At 46.6% G+C, this 25318-nt stretch overlaps 1 protein-coding gene across 1 annotated transcript; it reads left to right on the plus strand.

Annotated features, from left to right (window-relative positions):
* The first annotated feature begins 2278 nt into the window (after positions 1–2278).
* LOC142767609 (uncharacterized) lies at positions 2279–21648 on the plus strand. The gene is made up of 3 exons (XM_075869630.1): positions 2279–3177; positions 18285–20159; positions 21197–21648. The coding sequence occupies exons 2-3, from the start codon at positions 18340–18342 to the stop codon at positions 21495–21497; spliced, it is 2121 nt and encodes a 706-aa protein (XP_075725745.1). The 5' UTR covers positions 2279–3177; positions 18285–18339; the 3' UTR covers positions 21498–21648.
* Positions 21649–25318: the final 3670 nt, after the last annotated feature.

Below are 25318 nucleotides of genomic sequence, written 5' to 3' on the forward strand. Positions count from 1 at the left end.
ACGTCAGACGCGCAGAAACACGCATGCGTCACAGGAACGCAACGCGGCGCGCGCCTGCCACTATATGGCAGGACTGGCGCCTGGCGTGGCAACGCCTGCGAGCACGCGCATCGTGTCACGTCGAAATGTAATGGCACCTTGACTGTGGCATGTGGTCATGTTCTAACATGACACGCATCTCGTGATTATAATGTTTGCACCAGTGACATACCTTCGCCATCCATTGCAATCCCGTCATACCAAATTTAGCACCTCTGAAACTGGCGAAAGAGCCGCGAGCGCATCATCAGTTTGCATGTAGTCATGTTGTTACATGACACGCATCTCATGTTTATCATGTTTGCACTAGTATCATACCTTGGTCATCCATTCACGACACGTAATACCAAATTTGGTTCAAGTGAATCTAGTGAAACGGCCGCCAGCCCATCATGAGCGTGGCATGTAGCCATGTTGTTACATTAAATGCGTCTCATGATTATCATGTTTGCACCAGTCACATACCTTCGTCGTCCATTGGCATCACCTAATACCAAATTTAGCATATGTGAAACTAGCTAAACGGCCGTGAGCGCATCATCAGTGTGGCATGTAGTCATGTTGTTACATGACACGCATGCGTGATAATTATCATGTTTGCACCAGTATCAGACCTTTGTCATTCATTCACATGCTGTAATACCAAATTTGTTATATGTGACGCTTGCGAAATGGCCGCCAGCGCATCATGAGCGTGGCATGTAGTCATGTTGTTACATTACAGGCTTGTCATGATTTTCATGTTACAGTCTGTCACCTGTGTTCGCCATGCAATCATGCCATACCATACCAGTTTTGCAATATGCCATGTGAACGAAACTACCGCAAGAGCTGCAGGACCACGAAATGTAAATCATGACATTCATGACAGACATGTCATGATTTTCATGTTATGACTAATCAAATATGTTGTTCATACAGTCATGTTATGCCATACCAATGTTGGTCTCGATACCGTTATCGAAACGGCCAGGAGAGCTAAAAGTCTTAGGCGGCTAGATAGATAGATAGATAGATAGATAGATAGATAGATAGATAGATAGATAGATAGATAGATAGATAGATAGATAGATAGATAGATAGATAGATAGATAGATAGATAGATAGATAGATAGATAGATAGATAGATAGATAGATAGATAGATAGATAGATAGATAGATAGATAGATAGATAGATAGATAGATAGATAGATAGATAGATAGATAGATAGATAGATAGATAGATAGATAGATAGATAGATAGATAGATAGATAGATAGATAGATAGATAGATAGATTCAAAGTCACCGAAGTTCGCTAACAAATGATTCGCACTTAAAATCCCGTATGTTTTGCTTTATGAAAGGAAAGAAGGCAACAGAGCGAGAACAGAAAAAGAACAAAAAGGGAAAATGAAAGAAAAGAAAAAAGGAAGAAAGTTGAGACAGGAAAAAAAACTTGAAGAAGAAAAAGAAATAAATGTTGAAGCTAAAATTGTGAAAAATGTTTACATTGCACATACGACGGGTAAAATTCTAAAAAAATATTGAGGTTCATCTGTCATGATTCAAAAATTTATTTTTCAGAACTAGAATCGTGCAATTATAGCTCCAAAGTTTACGAAAAAGTTTAATAACCAGTAATATTGTAAGCAACTCGAGATTCTTTAAATCCACTAAACATCATCATATATCAAAAATCGAAACGAAAATCGAAGAATAATTTTAATCCTACGTACCTACTCTGCATCGGCTACTAGAGGGAAAAAAAATACTGATGAAACCTATATTCAAAGCAACTTGAGACTAATGGGTGGTGGAAGGGGGCGCAGTAAAGTAAATGAGGGTGGCGATTTGGGCTTGTTGGTATGGTTGCATGATGATGGATGGTAGCGCAGACAACGAACACGGACAAGAGAAGGCACATAGACACAACACAGCGCTAACTTTCAACAACAGTTTATTACACGCAGATCTCCGTGGTGTATGCGATCCACCACGCCAACGTCGCACGTGCGTAGCTCTAAAAACCATCAAATATAACCAACGCGCGTGTTCCAATACTTTACAATTTTATATTTTTCAATCTTTTTTTTACTTTTTCTTTCTTCCTTTTATCCCATGTTACCACAAACCCTATCGCGAATACATGTAATCAAGTTCCTTATCTGTCAACACCACTGATGGGCTGCTCACACACGTGTCACCTAGCTCAGAGCTAGGTGACACGTGTGTGAGCAGCCCATCAGTGGTGTTGACAGATAAGGAACTTGATTACATGTATTCGCGATAGGGTTTGTGGTAACATGGGATAAAAGGAAGAAAGAAAAAGTAAAAAAAAGATTGAAAAATATAAAATTGTAAAGTATTGGAACACGCGCGTTGGTTATATTTGATGGTTTTTAGAGCTACGCACGTGCGACGTTGGCGTGGTGGATCGCATACACCACGGAGATCTGCGTGTAATAAACTGTTGTTGAAAGTTAGCGCTGTGTTGTGTCTATGTGCCTTCTCTTGTCCGTGTTCGTTGTCTGCGCTACCATCCATCATCATGCAGTAAAGTACTTTAGCTTTACAGAGCAATCATTTATGAAGAGAAGTTGAACTCCACCGGAAGCTCCTACTGTAACAAACAACACGAAAGCAAGATCTCCAAGACAGCACCATTGAGCTGCGCATCGCAAGATTACCAACATGTTAGCAGCAAGATCAACATTGTACAGCAAACTGAGGGCCTTTTTTTTTTTTTTTGTCTGATACTACTGGGGTGCAGTCCACTTCTCCTGCAGATCCTTCCCTGTCGAAATTTCACTTGGCTCCTCTGCTCTGTTCTTTTTTTTTTCTTTTCTAATTGGCACTTCCTGCTATATGTTTATGGTGCGTGCCAAATATTTATTTTTTTTTACCTAACAACAACAGATGTCTCTCTGTATCTCCACTACCGAGGATTTCTTTTTCTTGCCTCACAATAAACAATGTGCCTCCACTGCACCATGATAGTTACAGCGCGAGAACAAAACGACGACACAGAGACAAGAAGGACACGAAGCACACTGTGTCGTCGTTTTGTTCTCTCGCGCCATAACTATCGTCACGCCATACCAACGAGCCCAAGCTGCCACACTCCACTGCACCGCTTCCGGGCTCGGCGGCAGCTCTGGTAAGCTCCTGGTTTTTCACTAATAATTAAGAATATACGCAGGATAAAGCGGACATCTAGGCGTCCTTCGATTCGTAAAGGCTCAGTGATCTTCAATATACTCCTGTAATCGACCTCACTTAAACGGTGTTATAATTGTTAACGATTATCCTTCGTAAACAAACACCATACTGAAACTGATGTAAAACGTGTTTTCATTTTTTTTTCAATTATGAAACTGTATCCTTTGTGGAATTCGTTTTCGTTCTCTTCATTTATCTTTTTGAGTTCAACGTCCCGAAAAAATTTCATTGGCGTAGCTGTAATAGAAGTTTAGATAATAAATAAATCTCGTTTCCCACTGTTTGCACTACTTTTGGCACATTGTGCTCACCACGCGATAATCCTTTCAAATCCTTAAATATCCTACTTCATCGGTCAAAATCAATTGTGATGCCGTGTTCTACAATGGTTAATAATAAACATACCAAAAACCTCGACTGTATTTTGTTGATTTAGAGCCACAATCAACGTTTCATTTCAATTCTATTCAAACCAAATAAAGCCCGCCATTTTTGTCAACTGTTGGAAACAAAACACGATCCTCTGTAATCCGTTCAAACAAATGCTTCAAAGTGAGATTTTTTGACGACAACTACCAGTAAAGTTTTCATACCACGTGAATTGTATCCTAATTTGTCTTTATATCCGGAGTGTTAGAGTATCCCTACGTTCTGCCACACTGCACGCAACTTCTTTCTGAATGGGTTCACCGCAATACGCTCTGCTGCACGCAACATTGTTAATCTCTTGGGTTTTGAACGTGTAAGTGGTGCTGTGATTGTGTGAATATGGGTGCAATCTGTCTTCGAACGTTCACACTACTAGAAAAAATTGGCAGATCCCACGTACAGTAGGAATCGATGATATGCGAAGCACGAATGAGTAAGGTTGGTATATCAGTTTAAAATCAGCATAACGTTACGACGCAGGAATGAATTGTGTTGTGCACGACTTCCGTGTCATGATTATCATATTTGGACGTGTCATTTACCCTCGTCGTCTAATCACGTCACCTCCTACTAAATTTTGTGTATGTGGAGCTAGCGAAAGGGCTGCGAGGGAGCTATGAGCGTAGCATGTATTCATGTTTTCCATGACATACATATCACGATTATCATGTTTGGACCTGTCATTTACCTTCGTCGTTTATTTACGTCACGTGATACCAAATTTAGTATATGCGGAGCTAGTGAAACGGCCGCGAGAGCATCATCAGCGTGGTACATTGTCATGTTCTTACATGACACGCGTGCCATGATTATCATGCTTGCACCAGTCATATACCTTCGTCATCCATTGACGCCACGTATGTCACAGAACGAGCGCTAAAAATGAGCGCGACGTCAAATTCTTGCGACAACGGGCGGGAAAACGCCGCGAAGTCAAAAGAAAAAAAAAGGGAAAGAAAAAGAAAACAAACGGCCAAGGCTCCCCGGGCGCGCGACGACTCTCCTCTCGGAAGCGTGGCTTCACCGATGAACCTTCTCACCCCACAGCGGCGGCCGGGCAAGCACTGGAACGTTCCAGAAGGAAATGGGCGTGTATGCCGGGTTGACTCATCTGTCGGGGACGGCCCCCGTACAGTCTCGCGCCTCTCCCCAGCCTTCGCTGCGTATCGCGCCGACGAAATGACAAGAACTTTCTAGAATGTGGCGCGGAAGGTATTTAATCAAGCGGCCGAGACGAGAAAGCAGGAGGAGACGGAAGTGAACGCCAGAGCGCGTAGGGATTCCGCCGTGTAGTCGGCGAAGGTTTTGGTCCGTAGGGACGAGGCCGGAGATGAAGAGGATTTCCACCTGAGGGGTGAAGCTCGAGCTACAGGCAAGAGCGTGTGTTTACCGCTATCGAGCGAAGACGCGAGGCAACAGCTGCGGGTGTGAAGCCGACGTGTTCCGGCGAAGAAGTTGAAGTTTGAAGAGTGGCGAATTGAAGACGGGAGGTTTCCTGGAAGAGAAACTTCGAGGGCTGCGGAACGACAACAACGCTGGACTTTGAGTGAGTGATTCTCGGAAGAGTATCATCTCGACTTTGGTTCCAAGAACTTTGGACTGAATAGGTTTTCTATCTCTTTAGTCTTTAAGTGTCTTGGTTGTTCAATGCATGCGGCTGCATTGTAGCTCGTATTGTTGTCCGAGTCCGTTGTTTCAAGTGTGGTTGATTGTACTGTGTAGTACGTTGTTTGTTTGGTGACGTATTGTATGTAACTATTGTGGAGTGTGCATTCTTGTGTATGGTTTTCGATCTGCCATTTTTGAGAATATAGTATTTGTTTTGTTTATCAACTCTCGGCTCTGACTTGTTCTTTGGGCCACAGCCGGCGTCCGCTGGCGCGCCAAAAAGGACCACTTCTAAATTGTCCACGCTTTCGTGGTGCGGTTCGGAGGGCCAATACTTCGGCCCTTGGAATTAGCCCGGCGATTGCCTCCCTAATAAACGGGACTGGTGTGACAATTAATCTGGCGTCCGCGACAGGGCCTTTTGGTGCACAGTGTGTCCAAAGTAGTGAGAAAGAGCCTCGAGTTGTTGATAGTGCTATCGGAACGATTTTGTGTATCGTTCAGTGTTCTCGTTAACGAGTGCAGGGGAGTGTTCCGATAGACGGATCTAGGCAGATACTTTTTGCACGCGGCAAGGTTTTATTTGCGAGACACAATGGATCTCGAAAAGTTTGTTGCTCTTGGCGAGAAGATGGGTCTTTCTGGCGCCGAACTACGGAAGTGGGTAAGCCAGAAGGAGAAAGAGGCAGCGGAGAGAGCCAAGGAAGAAAAAGCCGCTGAGTTAGAACGAGAGAGGTTGGCAGCTGAGAGGGCCAAGGAAGAAAAAGCAGCTGAGTTGGAGAGAGAGAGGTTGGCAGCTGAGAGAGCCAAGGAAGAAAAAGCAGCTGAGTTGGAGAGAGAGAGGTTGGCAGCTGCGAGGGAGAAGGAAGAAAGAGAGCAACAATTGAAGTTGGAATTGGAGAGAGAAAAGCTGGCAGCTGAAAGGGCGAGAGAAGAAAGAGAGGCAAGGGAGCGACAGCTGAAAGAAGAAAGAGAGCTGCAATTGAAGCTGGAGCTGGAGAAAGAAAGACTGGCAGCTGAGAGGGCGAAAGAAGAAAGAGAGGAAAGGGAACGGCAGCGTCAGCACGAGATGGAACTCGAGCGGCTCCGTTTGCAACAGCGAAGCGAAACTCCCGTCCAAGCTAGAGTTGAAAGCAGCGAACGGGAAGATCCCGGCTTCCGCTTGAACCCAAGCAAGCTGCTCGTAGCGTTTGATGAAAGGAAGGACGACCTTGACGCGTACCTTCACCGATTTGAGACGATTGCGAAGAGCCAGAATTGGCCGGAACATCAATGGGCAACTGCTTTGAGTACTTGCTTGAGTGGCGAAGCGCTCAGTGTGTACGGTAGGCTGACGCCGACCGATGCAGCCAACTATGCAAAGGTGAAAGCTGCTTTGCTGAAGCGATTTAGATTTACCGTGGAAGGATTCCGGGACAGATTTCGGACAGGAAAGCCAGCTGATGGTGAGACGGCTACACAGTATGCCGCCCGACTTTGTCATTATTTCGACAGATGGATTGAACTTTCAGGGACAGCGCAGGAGTACGATGAGCTTAGAGAGCTCCTAATTAGAGAACAATTTCTTTCTAGTTGCCACCCGAGCCTGTCGCTGTACTTGAAAGAGAGGAAGGCTGAGTCACTCGAAGGAATGCTTGAATTGGCTGACCAATTCTTGGAAGCGCAAGGTGGAACTAATTTGGCCAAGGTCAAGAAGGATTGTCCCGATGATTCGAAGAAATTGGCTCCCGAAGAAAAGAAGCGTGCACCAGAGAGCATTCCGCGATGTTTTCTGTGCAACCGAGTGGGTCATCGCGCGAAAAACTGTCGAACGATCTTTACGAGCCCTACGGCAGTAAAATGTTTCAAGTGTGGTCAGACTGGGCACAAAGCAGACGCTTGTCGGAACGGAGTGAGTCAAACTCACCAGGTATCTTGTGTGCAAACGGCACCGAAATCTGATAATAATAATGCCGTCACTGATGGATTCGTAGAGTTGAAGAATGGGGAAAAAATTCCTATTGTGGGTGCTGTAATGTCAAAACAGCCAACCGGTGTTACAAAAGGAATGCCAACACTGCCTGGAAAAGTTGCGGGCAAAAAGATTACGGTGTTAAGAGATACCGGCAGTTCCACTGTTATCGTGCGGAGAAATTTGGTACGGGAAAGTGAGTTGACAGGCAGAACGAAACCGGTTTGCCTAATTGACCGTACAGTTCGGCTGCTTCCCGAAGCAGAAATTGAGGTTGAAACCCCGTACTTCAGCGGGAAGGTTACGGCTTTATGCATGACGACACCCCTGTATGACCTTGTCATCGGAAACATCGACGGGGCGCGAGGGCCAAGTGATCCAGAATGTTTGGGAGAAGACCCGAAGATAGAGCCCTCGCCAACACAGCGGCCGCGAGATACAATGGAGGAGCATCTCGTGACGGATCTCGCTAGAGCCCAAGGTGAAGCTGCGGCGCAAGAGACAGCGAAGGAGAAGACGATCGTGTCGAATAAGTTCGCGGGCCGAGCAACCGGACTTACGTCGGCACGACCTCAACCGACCGACAGTGTAACGGAGACGGAGTTGGCCAGCCGGGCAAAATGTAGAGGCATGATCAAGCGGGTAAATAAACAGACAGGACCCGTCGAATGTAATGACGCGTTAACGGTGTCGGAAGAGACAACGATGGCTGAGACAACGCCTCAGATATCGTCGTTGGAAAGGGCTCGCCGAAAAAGAACGTGGAAGCACAAGAAGAGATCGAGCGAGCACCGCAAAAGGGGGCGCAAGCGCTGCTCGAAGTACGCAGGATAAGTGCTGAGGTCAAAGCAGAATGTGGTTGGCAGTGTTGAGTGCCATATGTTGTGTTAATGTTGTGGTATCCTGTGTCACAACTGTCGAAGTGTTGTGCTGCGATGTGATGTATAGTATTGTACCATTGTTGTAGTGAGAGACTTTGTACATTTGTATTATTGGGAATGTGTGGTGGAGTGTTGTACTCATGTGCTTGTGGTTGTGTTTTCACGTGTTGTGTAATTGAATTACAATGTACAATTGTATTAAGTGATCTATTGTGAATGTGAAGTGTCATGAGCGACTGATGGTGTTACAGTCTGTGAGAGTGTGTGGTGACTTTTCGCGCTCGTTTGTGTGGTTTTGAATATTATGAGATAATATTCTTAAAGTGGGGGGCAGTGTCACAGAACGAGCGCTAAAATTGAGCGCGACGTCAAATTCTTGCGACAACGGGCGGGAGAAATGCCGCGAAGTCAAAAGAAAAAAAGGGAAAGAAAAAGAAAACAAACGGCCAAGGCTCCCCGGGCGCGCGACGACTCTCCTCTCGGAAGCGTGGCTTCACCGATGAACCTCCTCACCCCACAGCGGCGGCCGGGCAAGCACTGGAACGTTCCAGAAGGAAATGGGCGTGTATGCCGGGTTGACTCATCTGTCGGGGACGGCCCCCGTACAGTCTCGCGCCTCTCCCCAGCCTTCGCTGCGTATCGCGCCGACGAAATGACAAGAACTTTCTAGAATGTGGCGCGGAAGGTATTTAATCAAGCGGCCGAGACGAGAAAGCAGGAGGAGACGGAAGTGAACGCCAGAGCGCGTAGGGATTCCGCCGTGTAGTCGGCGAAGGTTTTGGTCCGTAGGGACGAGGCCGGAGATGAAGAGGATTTCCACCTGAGGGGTGAAGCTCGAGCTACAGGCAAGAGCGTGTGTTTACCGCTATCGAGCGAAGACGCGAGGCAACAGCTGCGGGTGTGAAGCCGACGTGTTTCGGCGAAGAAGTTGAAGTTTGAAGAGTGGCGAATTGAAGACGGGAGGTTTCCTGGAAGAGAAACTTCGAGGGCTGCGGAACGACAACAACGCTGGACTTTGAGTGAGTGATTCTCGGAAGAGTATCATCTCGACTTTGGTTCCAAGAACTTTGGACTGAATGGGTTTTCTATCTCTTTAGTCTTTAAGTGTCTTGGTTGTTCAATGCATGCGGCTGCATTGTAGCTCCTATTGTTGTCCGAGTACGTTGTTTCAAGTGTGGTTGATTGTACTGTGTAGTACGTTGTTTGTTTGGTGACGTATTGTATGTAACTATTGTGGAGTGTGCATTCTTGTGTATGGTTTTCGATCTGCCATTTTTGAGAATATAGTATTTGTTTTGTTTATCAACTCTCGGCTCTGACTTGTTCTTTGGGCCACAGCCGGCGTCCGCTGGCGCGCCAAAAAGGACCACTTCTAAATTGTCCACGCTTTCGTGGTGCGGTTCGGAGGGCCAATACTTCGGCCCTTGGAATTAGCCCGGCGATTGCCTCCCTAATAAACGGGACTGGTGTGACAACGTAACACCAAATTTGGTATATGTGGAGCTAGGGAAACGGTCGCGAGCGCATCATGAAGGGCCCAAATACTGCAACGTAACGTTGACGAGCGCTCAGGCTTGGCGCGGTGACGCTACGTTAGCAAAACGCGAGCACACTATAATCTAACGCCAGGCGCGACAGGCGTGGACCAGCGGCAGTCGGCGCAAAATGCAACATGCTGCATTTCGCGCCGATGACGTTACGCAGCACTGCGTCTGCCTCTCTTCGTGACGGAGGGACGCCAGGCGCACTCAAACGTGCATGCGTCAAAGCAACGCGGCACGCGCCTGCGAGTACATGGCAGGCGCCTTGCGTGGCATTGTCGGCTTGACGTGACGAAACGAACGCCGGCGCGAATGCGCGCCGGGTCACCTCGAAGTGTATTGGCGGCTTGAGTGTGTCATGTAGCCATGTGCTTACGTGACACGCATCTCATGATTGTCATTTCTACACCAGTGACATACCTGTGTCATCCATCCACGGGACGTAATATGAAATTTGGCATATGTGAAGCTAGCGAAACGCCCACGAGTGCATCATCAGTGTGGCTTGTGGTCATGTTTTTACATGACACGCATGTCGTAATTGTCATGTTTGGATGTGTCATTTTTCTATGTCGTCCGTTCGCGTCGCGTAATACCGAGTTTGGTACGTGTGAAGCTAGCGATACGGCCGCGAGCGCATCGTGAGCGTAGCATGTAGTCGTGTTGTTACATGACACGCATCTAATGTTTATCATGTTTGCACCAGTTTCATACTTTGTTCATCTATTCACGTGCTGCAATACCGAATTCGGTGTAAGTGAAGCTAGCGAAACGGCCGCCAGCGCATTATAAGCGTGGCATGTAGTCATGTTGGTACGTGACACGCATCTCATGATCATTATGTTTGCACCAATCACATACCTTCATCATCCATTCATGTCCTGTAATCCCAAATTTGGTATATGTGAAGCTAGCAAAACGGCTACGAGCGCATCATGAGCGCGGCATGTTGTCATGTCATGTTGTTACATGACACGCATGTCATTGATTTTCATGTTAGGGTCTGTCGCTTGTGTTGGCCATGCAGTCATGTCATGCCATACTAGTTTTGCAAGTTGTCATGTGAACATAACCGCCGCAAGAGCAGCAAGACAATGAAATGTAAATCATGGCATTCATAACATACATGTCATGATTTTCTTAATCTCTTCTCTTAAGAAAAGTTTCTTATGTCTTTATCTAAGACATAAGTAACTCTTCTTTGACATCTTCAATGCAGCATAAAAATTACGCCACCAAAATAATAATAATATAAAAAAGACTTTGACACCCCCGATCCGAAACCACAGCATTATCGACCTCTTGCAATTATTTCGATTCTCGGAAAAATGTAAGAAAAAGTTTTCAATGATATGATATACCGCTTTTCATATGATAAAAGTTCCTTTCCACCTAATCTGTTTGGTTTCACACGTGCTACTTCAGCAAGAAATACTTTAGAAACAATATATTTAACATAATTGAAAATAAAACAATCAACAGATCAACTTTCATTTCATTAGATATCAAGAACTTATTTAATCACGTACACTCAAAATACATAACACATTATTTGAGGAGACATCCAAGCAATATTGGCAACTCAGCTCTGAGCATGCCGAATAGAGCAATACCCGACAGGACAAGACATTTAGGTAATGTAAACAATCTCAGACAGGGCTCACCACAGGGATCACCACTCAGCCCAATTTTTCGGAACATAACAATTTCATATCTACTACAGACTTTCTAGAAAATACCAAAATCCAAGCATTTGCTGACGATACTACACTGATGGTATAAGAACCGGCGACTCGTAAAGCAATCGAACACACAGCAAATCACGCGGTAAATATAATACATTGATTTGATTTATATGTGGGGTTTAACGTCCCAAAACCACCATATGATTATGAGAGATGCCGTAATGGAGGGATCCGGAAATTTCGACCACGTGGGGTTCTCTAACATGCACCCAAATCTGAGCACATGGGCCTACAACATTTCCGCCTCCATAGGAAAGCAGCGCCGCAGCCGGGATTCGATCCCGCGACCTGCAGGTCAGCAGCCGAGTACCTTAGACACTAGACAACCGCGGCGGGGCAATATAGTACATCATTGGGCAGAGAAGGAAACTGGGACCTTCAATATGACCAAAAGTAAATTCTTACTTATAAGGAGACACTACCAAAACATACCACCAATCACCAAAATTAGTGACAAAAAATACATCATTCCAGGGACCCAAAAAATTTTAGAGGTCACTAGTGATAGCAAATGGTCATTCTTCTCTCATTCAGATGAAATTAAACACAAGGCAAATAAGTTAACATCCAATTTAGCCCGATTCACTGGTAGCATGTGGGACATTTCAAGCAAGCAAATACGAGACAAGTATATCAGGGCTACAGAAAGAATGAATGGCTTAGGGCCCTCTGGCAAGTGGCCCTAAGCTGGTCTCCTTTGTCGTGGCTTGTGAGGAGACAGTTCCAGTCCAACTCCGTTGTGGGAGACTTGCTGCTCTCGCGCAACGCAGAACATGGCTACAACATGCGTTGGAGAGTGCATTTGGCGTGACCACAGCGCGAGTGCGATGTGCACACTTTAACGATCAACGAGCACGTGAGATTTACGAGGCGTTCTGCATTGAGGAGAAACGTGATATGTGTTGTTATGCCTGCGAGTCCGCAGCAAACGTCCAGCCTCAGAAAAAAAAGGAATCTGTGTCAAGGCCAGCACGCGAGCCCGCCTGACACGATCAACAACTCAACGGCGTCATCACGCCAGGGCGCCTTTCTGGCGCGCACGTGCAGTGAGTCATCTCAGCCGCGAGCCCGTCAAGTAAACAACCGGCGTCTTCCTGTCTGGCGGCTGACGCAATGCGCGGCGACGTCACTCGTCCTTCGGTGCAGCCACCTGCAGCGCAGCCTCTCCAGATTCGATGAGAAAGAAGGACGCGGCCCAGCGGCGACCTCATTGGAGGATTCTGACCTCGCGACCAGCGGCGCTTCTGGTTGGACATTTGGGTTAGACCCGGGGCATATAAAACAAGCCCTGCGGCGCGTCGAGAGCAGACCCCTTTGACAGCAGACCCATTTGAGAGTAGAGCTAAGTGTTAGAGAGAAGAGCTCGGCTCTTCGCGTCTCTGTCGGCCCCAGTGCCGAATTTGTAACGCCTCTGTATATATGCTGTACATAAACCTTGTTTAACTCACCGTCGTCTCGTCCGCTCGTCTATCAGCTCTGCGCAGAAGCAGTCGCGACTGAGAAACCTACGCTACCAAACGGCTGGTGACCTTTTCTGCGGAGTTCGAAGCAGTGGCGCCTTCGGGACCGTGTTGGCGTCGCCGTCTTTCGAAACAGTGGTTGCAGCGGTGAGATTTCGAGGCGCCCTTCGTAACGTCGTCGGAGGCGCGCGTCGCAACAGTGTGTCAGTGCACCTTCGATAACATTGCTCACCAGAGAATTTGCGTATTCGGCAAGTGAATGATTGCGTAATCACAGTTTTTTTTTTCAGTTGCATACAAACGTTACCAAAGTTACTCTTCCGTGTCACTCTTCTCTCCCTTCTTTTCAAGTTTCGTGTGCTATATATACCCTCATATATAAAGTAAACCTTTCTTTAAAATTTCATACGGTTCACTGGCAAGAAGCGAGACATTACGAGCGACATTTATTTTCAGCTGTTTTGGTCAATTCTTGGCGGCAAGTGCCCGTGAGCACGGACTTGCTCGTAGAAGGAGGCGCTTCTTCTTCCTCGCTTTGACCTGGCGCTGCGCTTGATTAAACACCTTGGTTGCAATTTCAGCGCTTCGCCCGTCTCTGTCACTGTCCTGTGTTACGCGCTGTTTTCTCGCTTCGTTGATCATCTATATACCAACCGGCCCAAGTAAGCACTTTAGTGCACACTTTGCCAACGCGCACCACCGACGTTCGCTGTGCACATCAGTATTTATATTTTTCAATTTGAACACAATTTACAGAAATCGAATTTTCCACTGCAAAAAAAGGCACTATACCATATAACCAACACTCGCATGTACTTTTAGCACAACGGCCTTGATGCTTAATTTACTGTTAAATCTCCCCAAACAGTCACTTTTTGTCAATTTCGCACGAACTTTTCTCGATAAATATCTCATGTTTAAAATATTTTATCAGATAATATGTCAACTGGTAAAAAAGCAAGAACAGTTAAACAGGTACAAAAGCAAGAAGCAAGGCCAAAACATTGCCACGGTTCTTAAAAAAATTGCCTGAATTCGTCTGTTTTCTTTCTGTTTTTGCTAAGCCTATTTTTAGGCCGTAAAAGCAATATATGGTGTGAGCTGTGACGTCACGTGAAAGAGCAATGACAACATAATTCTTTAATACCAAATGTGTCGTCATAACTTGTTTGAAGGTGTCATATGCATAATTTATTCCCGCCTAACTGGCAAATTTGAGGGGTGGTCACGTGACCACACAGTTTTCTTTAAGAAAGATACTTCACTGAAATCACTTTCACATAGTCACCTTTAAGCTCCATTATATTATTTTTGGCAGATAGTGCTGCAACACCTGAGGACCTCTTTACAGAAACGGCTGCTGCGCCGCACAAAAGTAACGTAGCGCACTGTTCCGGTTAGGTTCTTTGTTCAAAAAGTCGGAGTGTCTAGCGTTACGTCTAGGCGTAACGATAGAAGCCGTTAAAGTTACGTCCAGAAGTAAAAATTTTTTAAAAATGTAATGTTACGTCTAGCGGGACAACAATACAAAACCTGCTTGTTAAAGCCGCCTACTTCATCGGCACTTGTGACGTAGCCGGCTGGCGCGGCACGTAAAAGACAGGTGAAGTCCTTGTTAATTTACTTTCTTTTTTTGTTCGCGCAAGTATTGTTTATAATGTTTGCGCCTTCTCATCGGCCTGCCGTCAGCCGGGCTTGCTGCTCTTTGACATTAGATGTTTGATGACCCTCACAGAATTGGCTATATTTATTATGATAAAGTTTGTCGCGAATTGATCCTCTTTATCGGTGGCCCGCAAAAGGACACAAAAAATTCAAATGCCGCTGGCTACATCACTTTCTCCGGCACACGCGTCAGGAATGTTGATTTCCACGGTTTATTAAAGTGCTGATGTCAGAAAGGCACACTGCATCGTAGCCACGTCGAATATACAACAGGATTTTTTTTATGTCGCTGAGCATACAGTCACATGACGAGGTAACCGGCAGGCCGCTTCAAAATACTGACGTGCCACCGTAATGCTCTAGGCCATCAGCACTTGATAAATGATTCCCAAGGGCAAGTGCCGACTACGTTAGCCCATCAAACTACAAAACAGCTTGTCTGCCTTTCCATGAAAACACGCACAGCCTGTGACAGCACGGGTGCATTTATGTAGCAACGGATTAGAACGGCCGTACGTGCTCACACTTAGAAAAACAGTCCGCCTTGCGATAGCTTTAACCTTCGGGGATCACAGGCTTCGTAAGAATACTTCCCAGATGCAGTGAGGTTTCATGCATTTGCGTCCGGACAGTCACACGCTAACTGTGCAGAAATTTATTTCATCGGTGACCTTGCGCTTCGCGACAAGCAAAACTCGACGAACACTTTTACCTTCGACAACACCACGCTTGGCAGTGCAATATAGAAAATGCAGTGCGCCCAGCAACAATAATGCAAACTTCACACAGAGAAATTTTATGGCGCACACACTCGAATGAAGCTGCGGTGTGGTAGTAGTAGTAGTAATAGACATTTATTTACAAAAAAAAAACAGAGGTTGCTAGGGAGACCAGCCTCTATTGGGTCAGCCTCCCTGTACTATAGGTGGAGTTTCTTGTCAGGGACCCCATCGGTCGTGGCCGCGGTTTTGGCACGCTGGACCAAGGTTCGTTGCACCGCAAGGTCCTGGCAACCGAGCAGGGCCGCCTCCCAGTCCTCTCTTATTGGATTTGGGTTCGGGGGTAAAGAAGGATTGAGCTGACATGCCCATACCATGTGGTAGGTGTCAGCCACCTCCGCACAATACTGGCAGAGACTGGAAAAGGAAGAGTCAAAGTGTTTAAGCACTGCCGGGCAAAGTAAAGTATTGGTAAATAGCCGGAGAAGAATTCTCTCGTCCGCCTTCCTGAGTTCTTTGTAGGGCGGAGGAAAACGGTGGTGGGAATCCTGGTAATGGGTACTTATCTCTCTATAAGTTAGGAGAGGAGCGTTTTCTTCTGGATCACAGGGGTCATCGGTGGGCGAGGCAGTGGCACGGGGAATGAGTGCGCGGGCGGCAGCGTGCGCCGCCGCATTGCCTGCGAGGCCCTGATAGCCAAGAGTCCAGATTATTGGATGCGGAGAGGGGTAACCTACTCGCGGACAAGATTTAGGAATTTTGGCAGCTAGGGGTGTAATTCATCCCAGTTGAAAATTTCGGCAAGCTCCTTTGAAGTCTGATAATATAATTTGAGAGCTGTCGTGTGATATACCACAGCTATGTCCACCTCTTCAGCATGGGTAGCATTGGTTGCGCGGAAGGACAGACCATCCACCTGCCTGTCTTGGTGGACAATGGCGGCCGTATACCGACCCCCGCGGTAAGGGCCGGCGATGTCCGTGTAAAATACGTTTTGTTTAGAGCCGAAATGGCGCCGGAGAGCAAGAGCCTGCGCCTCTCGACGGCCAGCGTGCGACTCACGTGACATATTGGTGGGGAGGGGTCGAACATGAATCGCGCATTTCCAATGTTCGGACACTCGTGCCCACTCCCCTGTGTGGAATTCATGTCGAATGTGTAGGTGGTCTACAAGTCGTCTGCCTGACGAGGTCTGCGCCAGGCTCGTGTATAGATTTGTTTGGTGAGATCCCGGAGCTCCCGGTAGGTGTTTACCACTCCCAACGCAAGAAGTTTTTGCACTGGAAGTAGAGATCGGGGGATCTAAGGCTCTCTTGACAATTTTGCGAAGGGTTACCTCCAAGGAATCTTCATCGTGCTTCCGTAAGTGCAGGTGCGGAGTCGCATGCAAGATGCGACTAGTGACAAAAGCATGCGCGAGACGAAGCGCATCCTTGCTTATGAGACCTACCCGCTTGTTGGAGACTCGGCGGATCATGCGGCCCACCTGTTCTTCAAACTTACGCAGCTTGTGGAGTGTTGTCTGCGGTGTGGTGAACACGCGCGTGAGCTCCAACATCCAGGATCGACTGAGCCTCCAGCAATCCGATGAGGCAGCTACAACACCGGGTCTTCAGTCCTCCTTGGGGCGGCCTAGGACAAGGCCACGAATTTGCCGGAGTTTTCAATAAGATTGTTACCACCGCAACACGTCACATTCAGCTACCATATTTGTCACTGTTTACCGTTCGCAGCCGCAGCGCCCATAGCGCCCCCTGTATTTCAAATGCCTGTGGCATGTGTTTAACAAAAATATGCTAATTAACTTGTCAAACACCTGTTTAGTAACATTTTTGTAGGTTTAAGGTAATATACATTATTAAGTTACACATTTAAATACCTTTAGGTAATAATTTTTAAAGTGACGTCACTTCCCTGCGGTGCAGGAGCCACTTCTGTGTGGGGCTGGCTGCTGCGCCGTGCAGCGCAGGAGACGCTGCCTTTCTTGTTTTTTGGGAGGATTGCTGGGTGTCAAATTTTGGGCTGGAACGTTTCGCTTGGAATGACCCCAATAAACATATCTTACGCCTCGATAAAGCGCATAATTTTAGGTATCTTTACAGCCATTGTACACCTACCATCCGAATCATACCATAATGTTCACTAGACGCTGACACTACATCATCAGATATGGCGCTCTTTGCCCCCCCCCCCCCCCTGTGCCCCTTACGCAAAAAAAAAAGAACTACTATTCATCATACCACTTGTGTGTGCACTGACACGTTAAAGTTATGCAGAATGGGTTGAGTAGCTGTAAACACTTTTCGTAGCTTCTAAAACAGGCCACTTGTGTGTACTCGATTGACTCGGGATAATGGTTTATGAGATCCTTGTAAACAATAATAATGTGTATAGGCAGCTTCTGCTGGTTTTCCTATCATTTTCTTCTGCTGTTTTCCCATATACATTACAATATAGGGGCCATTTCTCTAAATATTAACAAAATACTAAAGTTTGCCATTTTGAAAGCAATGCGGAGTTATCGATAACCATGGAGTTTAGGATAAAAGTCAAGTGCTTAATGTCTCTAGAGAATTTCGTAAGTAGATGATGAATTTGGTTGATTAAAACCAAATGCATGTTAAAGAAAAGGGGATGGTCAAAACTACGGCCTTCCATGAAGCTCGAGGCAGTACAAAGCATTAGCTGCAATAATTTGTAAGGTGGCGAGGGAGGGCTACTGCATCGGCTGAGAACAAAAAGATCACTTTGGTTTTAGAGTCCTATTAGGCGAATGCATAAGGAACCTTGTGAGCTTTATTCATTTGACTCTAAATGCTAGAGAGATATATGTGCGTAAATATTCATAACGCGTGCTTATACCGTAGATTCCTTGTAGTGGTCTCTGTATGTGTTTCTTTTCTTAGCTCCACATCTTTGTGAAGCCAGTTGGAGTGCTGCAAAAAGCACACAATTGTACCTCTATGATTTTAGCATCAGGTATACCCAACGCCACATGTTTCTATTCAAACAAGCAAGCACTATATTCCTTCATTGCCTGGCGCAGGTCTCAAGCAAAAGCACACAAGTTGAACTCGGCACGTTCGTAAGTGCGAAGGACGATGGCAGGACGGGATGGCTTCAACGCCGGCATGGCTGCAGGTGAATGCTGGATGCAAGGGGTCCTCACGAAAACACCTCTAGACCAGTTGCCGCCTTGTACGGCCACGCCTGACAACACGTGCCAGATTGTGGACCATCTTTCGAAGTTGAACCAGTTCCTTTTCTATGCCGAGCTTGAACTACGGGAACTGCCGACACAAAACGGAAACTTGTCACTGACGAGCTTCGCAGATGAAGGCCTATGCATGCCGCATGACGGGGAAGGTAGGTTCAAGCAAGCGGTCGCCCTCGTTCATCAGCTGCTGAAGACGCATTCATGCATTCACCACGTCTATATTCACCGGCGACTTTTCATCACGCACGCACCGCTAATTTGTGACGCCCTCAAGCGCAACCTATCGACTAAGGTGTTAAATATTGATTTGAAAAAGACCATCTTCGGCCTGGACCTCTGCTCTGACTGCGATGACGTTGAACAGCTGGACGAATCGGAATGTTCCTGTTCGAAACTGTCGTCTGCTCTCTCCATAATTTTGCGTGACTGTTCATCCCTGAATACCCTCGAAGTGGGCGAGTTGCAAATGAAGCGCAAAATGGCCACCGCGTTCGTGGCAGCCCTAAAGGAAAACCTCACGCTCAAGGAGCTCTCGATACACGGTTCTGTCATATGCGAAGCCGAACGTGACCAGTTCGCGCAATACCTTTGCCACAATGTGTCCCTGACCGTGCTCAGCATAACGGCAGACAACGTTAGCAAGCGAAACTGCTTCCTCTGGATGGCCGTAGGCCTACTAGTCAACAACACGATCAGAAACGTTCGCCTAAACAACGTTCTATTTGACCAAGATAACGTCATGATGGCAGCGCGGATATTCGCTGAAAACGACACTATACGCATCTTTAACATGGTGTATTTAGCACACACTTTTTCTCGTGCGCCCAGCACTGATTACGGCCTCTGGCTCGCGCCCTTGTCGAACAACGAGACGCTCGAGGAACTGGGCCTTCCATTCTCCATCTGGAACTCGCTGCAGTGGGTAGGCTTCTTTTCAGTCATTGCGAGGAAACAGAACCTGAAGAAGCTGACGGTTGCCCTAAAGGTGACCGACTATCGCTACCTGCCAGAGTTGTGTGCGGCTCTCCGAGAAACCGGAGCCGAAGACAAGGTTTCGCTGGGAACCCACTTTGTTGACGGCATCCTGAATTTGGTTCAATCCAGGGCATTACTGGACGTGGACGTGTTCTGTTTAGACAAAACGGTGATACGCCAATTGCACGCGTTGCAGGCGTTCAATCACGTCACGTCCGTTTGCTTCCGTCTCAAGATAGGGCAGGTGTCCATCACTTCAGCAATTGCCAGGTACGTCGAAGCCACCACGTCTCTCCGGAGGCTGCAGCTTGACCTGTACCCGGACCACGACAGTGCGCTCCATGATAAGAATGCCTCTTTTATGGCGATAGTGCAGTCGCTCTCTCGGAACACGAGCGTTAGGGAGCTGGAACTGAATTTTGACCACTGCGTTGGGAACAGCGTGGCTATGCAAGACCACAACATAGAGCAACTCGCGCACGTTGTCGGGACGAGTCGTAGAGTGCGAAGGTTCCACTTCAGGGCCGTTTATTCGCACGGGACAGCCGCCTTCATTCGCCGCTTGTCCGAGAAGGTCGCAGACAACTACACCCTAATACATGTTGTCGTCGCCGACGTGCTGAACAAAGATACGGCCATGGACTATTGTAACATCCGGGACAAGGCGAGTAGAAACAGTGGCCTGGTGGCACGTGCCGTGCAGTTCGCCAGAGGACGACCAGTGGACAGGTGAGATAGCTTGCAGTTCTTACTGGGTCATTCAAGGCATGATCGCTCAATGAGTAACGCTGAAAATCGACGATTACAGGGAAGAGAAAGTAGGCCAAAGACTGGCGCTACTTATAACTCCCTGTTTTAATGTACGCATCGAGATCAAGTATACTGTCATAGTGTTACGCATGCGCCACATGGCAATGGAAAGGCAAAGGAAAACGACACAGAAAATACATGTGTGATAACACCAGCCGTACAGTTAAACTAAGTGGGATTGACAAAAAATGAACAATTCTCATTCCTCTGTGCTCATCAATTTGTAGCGCTTATCCTTTATGGTTATAGATAGCCAAAAGCCCAACAGTCTGTTCGACTAATGTTCAAAGGATGATTCGGAAAAATCTCTGCAATGCTGTCGCCTCAGTACAGAGTGACTTGAAACTCGTTGTTCACGACGGAATGAACCCGCATCTAGCACACTGTCTTCGATTCGGCCAATAGAGTATCTTCATTTTGTTGTAATTCGGTGCAGTGGCATAGTCAGGGGATGCCACACAGTGGACGTGATCCCCCCTCCCTAAATTTGTTTCTCTATGACACAGAAAGTGCAAAATGACCATTCGCCTGCCCGTGTGGGAGGCCGAAGGTGACCGGATGTCATAATCCACTTCTCTCACCTCAGCTCTATAGTTATGCGATTCGCCATAAGGCTGGTAGCAGAAATGCGCTCTGACTGCCATCTAGGTCATAGATTACCGACCTTGGACCAAACAACATCCGCGCTTCCCCCTTCCACTTTGCCTAGCGTTTCGTACTCGGCAAACTGTACTGTGTCATGCGAGCTACTACTCTAAGCATCGTGAACTTGCGTGCACCGTGCATTTCACGTTTCGCTTAGCAAACATTGTTTATTTGCTTTGCACTACTATTCCATGCTTAAGTGCAGACAAGTGTGACCCTGTTGCAGCAACTATGAACTAAGACGCAGGGTTATAGACCAAGAAAGCACGGCAGCCGTAGATGATGCCACCGGCAATGCTTCGTTTTCGCAGCCGCTCCGCCAGGGCTTTGGAACGGGTTTGGCGCCATGCCGGACTGCTGGAAGAGTTCGCCGAGCAGGTATCGCTGAGCGCGACAGACGCTTCAGCCGTGATTCGACGGGGTCTGAGGAGCACGGAAAGCCTGCATGACTTTATGCGTCTCGCTCACGTAGTCCAGAACTGCGTCGTGTGCAATCCGTGCCAAGACGGTCGCCCTCAGCTAGACACTATCAGCGAGGACTGCTGGAGGCTGATCTGCAGCTACCTGTTGCTGGACGACGTCAGGGAGTCAGGGTCTTTCTTTCAGGGATGACATGCTGTGCGCCCAGACGGAGCCATTGATGTTCCCATATAGGGCACCTGCTTGCGCCACAGCATTCTATTTTTCATGGCTGAGAGGTCTCGCCGCATGAACACATTGCCTTTTTGCAACATTTATGCAATAAACACTGTAACAGTGTTAAGCAGAGATGCCAATGACTATTTACTTTAATTTACTACTACCCAGAGGTCCTTATGATATCGCTGCACCAAGAGACATTAGTAGAGAAAGAAACATTCTGTTAAATTCTATGTCACATATCAAAGTAATATTAATTAATAATGTGTAATGCCATGGTATGAATAATGAAATGCAGTAACGCAACGCAGTATTACGATAAGAGTAATACGTAGCGCTTAAGCAGCAGGGCCAGCGCAAAGAATAAAGTAATTCTAGCGCAATTTGCCAATTCATGAGCGATGGTATCAGTTACGAACTGAAGAGGACAACACCCCCCCCCCTCCAGGATCATTGACTTAATTTCCCATTACTCAATGATCTTTAACGCGATAGCGTTAAAGAGTTCGCTCCGCAGAAATTCAGGCGTCGTTGTTGGCCTCGTTTGTGGTAAGCGAAAAATCATCTTTGAATCATCGAAAAATCGAGAAAGATGCAATTGAGGAAATATTAAGACATTCTGGGATTGAACGCGTGTCATTTGCGTAGCAAGTGAGCTTCCAAAGCCATGCCAGTGCTTCTGGGTATAGTGAAAATAACTTCTGCTTGGAAATGCAGTGAAAGTATCTTTTAAAAACACACGCGTTCTCAACGCATGCTTCATAATACAACAAAAAATATTGCCGTAGAATTGCGTGGTACAAGTGCACATCACCATCGGGCGTCAGCATATGGGATTGACATGATGAATTCATAGTTTAAAGCCAGTCACCTGATACAAAAGCTACACACGCTACTGCACCCTTAAAGGCCAACTCTGGCGATTTTTCGAGCATGTCGAGGTAATGGTGTTTTTATGTTCCCGAGACACTTTTCTCACGAGCCCAATAGCTGAAATGCTCAGGAAATTCGAAAATAGTTTTAATAAGCAGAAAGGTGCAAAAGCGAAACTCGACCGGGCGTCCTGTCTGCGTATGTCGTACTGTTTGGTAAAAACCGGAGGCCGTATACTGGTTCCGCCGGCGCGTAGTATGATAACTGTCAAAGCCAAAGCAGTGAAGCGCCGGCCAAACACCACAGAGGAAGGAAGAAAGCTTTCCCGTGCTATACCCATGCCAAACGCTGATGCCGTGGCCTACGCTGTAGCGGACAAAGTAGCAATGCCATCGGCTGCGTCACTTCCGCTGACATGCCAAACATGACGTCACACAGACAGTGTTGCCAATAATTTTGGCGAGCGAGATGAGCTTTTTGAAGCAATCTTTAAAATTCAGTTGCAAACAATTTGAGCATCTCTCAAGCCTGTAATTTGGCATGAATGACCTAAATGTGCCAAGGAACGTACCCAGTGAACTTCATTGAGATCCATGGACCTCTAAAAAACGCCGGAGTTGGCCCTTAAGGCCACGTAGGGTGCATAGCAAGGCCGAAAAGATTTCGTACATAAAGTGTTGGAAGTAGGCACTAGAAACAGGATATTGCTATCGCGTTCAGCTCTTAAAGGCGGAACTTAAAGGGGCCCGGCAACTCATTTTGATCTTGGCCAGAAAACGCTGCCCATCGGTAGTAGACGCTCCTGAGAACACGTGAGCCAAATGTTATAGCGCAGCACGCGGCCTGAAATTTACAATAAATTATCAAAGTAAGCTAAAAATTGCTTTCTCTTCCCTTGACAAATGACTGAAGACACTCAAAAGTCACATGTAGATTACCCATCTATCAGCAGTTGGCTGATTTGAACATGGCGCGCTCGGTTGTTACAGAAATCGCCGCGAACATCTGTCACTTGTCCAACCGCGCGTGCGCGATAGCACTGAAAAAGCCGCGTATTCGAAGAAACGAAAAAGTGCTCAAAGTCACGATTCGCGCGTGACGTTTTTTGTTTGCCTATCTCGTCCCTCCCTGCTTATTTCAGCGCTTTCGTCGGGACGAGAGAAGGGAGAATGCGATTGTAGCGTGTGACAAATCCTTGTAACTCCGCCCGTACTGGACAAATTCTTGAAATTTTTTGGCGTCGAGTTTGTGAGGAAATATGCTTTTACAGTGAATTAATTTCATGGTTACTCAAAAAAAGTGTTTCAGGGCCCCTTTAAGGGTCCCCGAATTTTCGTTCACATATTAAACTTTGATTTGAACAACGACTGGAGAATCTTTTTCAGATCCCACGCATTGTGAGAATCTGTTGCATGCGAAGCAGTTAGCTAGTATCTATGCGGCGTGCTCTTTATAAACACGATAGTAACTTTGGGGCACTTAAACGAAAAAAATCTGGCCTGTCTGGCTGTATATTTGTCCGTTTGTCTGTCGTAACGATACCCCAAACGGCTGCGAGTGATACTCCGAACGGCCAACCCTATCTGCAGCACCCACCAATATTGCTCAAGATTCAGCGTTCATACGTGCGTGAATGTCAAGTTAAATGCAATTATTGCGCATATCTGAGGCACCCTAGAACACGTCACTGTTCTGTGTGTGTGTCTTTATACCAGGTAAGTAGCGTTTGTACTAGGTGAGTAGCCTATGTAAGTAGCGTTTATCACGCTGCGCTAACAATGCAACGCTACGCTCAAAAAGGCAAGTGTTTCCACTGCTTTGCTAAGACGACACGGTGATGGCACCTGCCCATACGTCGCTTTGCATTTAACACCTTATCGCCTTCGAGACAGGCGTGCACGCCTTCCTTCGTTTTCGAAGGTAACTGCCAGATAGCGCTTGTGTCTAACGTGCATCGATGCGCTCGTTCGCCTTCGCTGCACGGATCCAGACACTCTAATGCAGCGCCGATAGAATACAATTCACTTATTTTTTCGCACAGAGCAATAAATGAATGTTTTGTTCACTCTCTCCAAACGCAAGACCATCGTCTTTCGACGACATTTGCAGTGAAACATGCAGATACGGGGTCATTTTTTCCCTTGGTGTAAGTGAGACGTTACAAGGTGGATCGACGTGCCAGTTTTAATGGAGTATTTAGTTGCGTACACCCAGTGCTGTGGAGTTGCCACTCCGGAATGAGAATAACTCCAAAATAATTCCACATTTTCACAGCCCCGGAACGGAATGGGAATGGAATTAAGCGCCTTTTGCGCTGAATGTGGTGGGAATAGAATCAAGTTTTTTAAGAAAAAAAAAGAATAGGGCATGTTTTCGTCTACGCGCTATTTTTCTAACTTCAAACATTAAAACGGGCATGTCAGAGCCTCGAACTTAACAATATAGCGGTATTTCAAAAATAGCTTGACTTATTACAAGCACAGTACATGAGCAATACTCCTACTACTTATATTTCCTTATGTAATGTCTGTTGCTCCGAAGTTTGTCTAATGTTCACGTAACTGTGACTCTATGCCATTGGTATCAGTCATGTGGAACTACGGCGGCGGCATACCCCCTCTTATGCATTGAAATTTATTTCTCTCGGTGGCGCCCCAGCCGCCTGCTGGCTCCCCACATTTAACTTCTTTGTTTTTGCTTCTATCGCCGTTGACGACTGGGACGCCAGTTCGAAACGCATATTCGAAAATATTGCCCCCACCTCCCCGAGGGAAATTGTGAGGAAATGCCAATGCATTTCTTGCCCAGTAAGTTTATTGGCGTAAATGAAGCCAGCTTTTGCCTTGCCAAGATGTCGGAAACATGCTCTTTTTTGGGAGTGTGCACTTAGAGATCAAAGGACTTTGATATGTTAGTGTAAA

Source organism: Rhipicephalus microplus, chromosome 7 (assembly GCF_043290135.1).
Source record: "Rhipicephalus microplus isolate Deutch F79 chromosome 7, USDA_Rmic, whole genome shotgun sequence".
Taxonomy (NCBI): Eukaryota; Metazoa; Arthropoda; class Arachnida; order Ixodida; family Ixodidae; genus Rhipicephalus; species Rhipicephalus microplus.

Coding starts and splice junctions, on each gene's coding strand:
- LOC142767609 (XM_075869630.1), top strand. CDS start 18,340: ATGGCAGGACGGGATGGCTTCAACGCCGGCATGGCTGCAGGTGAATGC. Junction 20,160..21,196: donor AGAGGACGACCAGTGGACAG/GTGAGATAGCTT, acceptor TCGTTTTCGCAG/CCGCTCCGCCAGGGCTTTGG.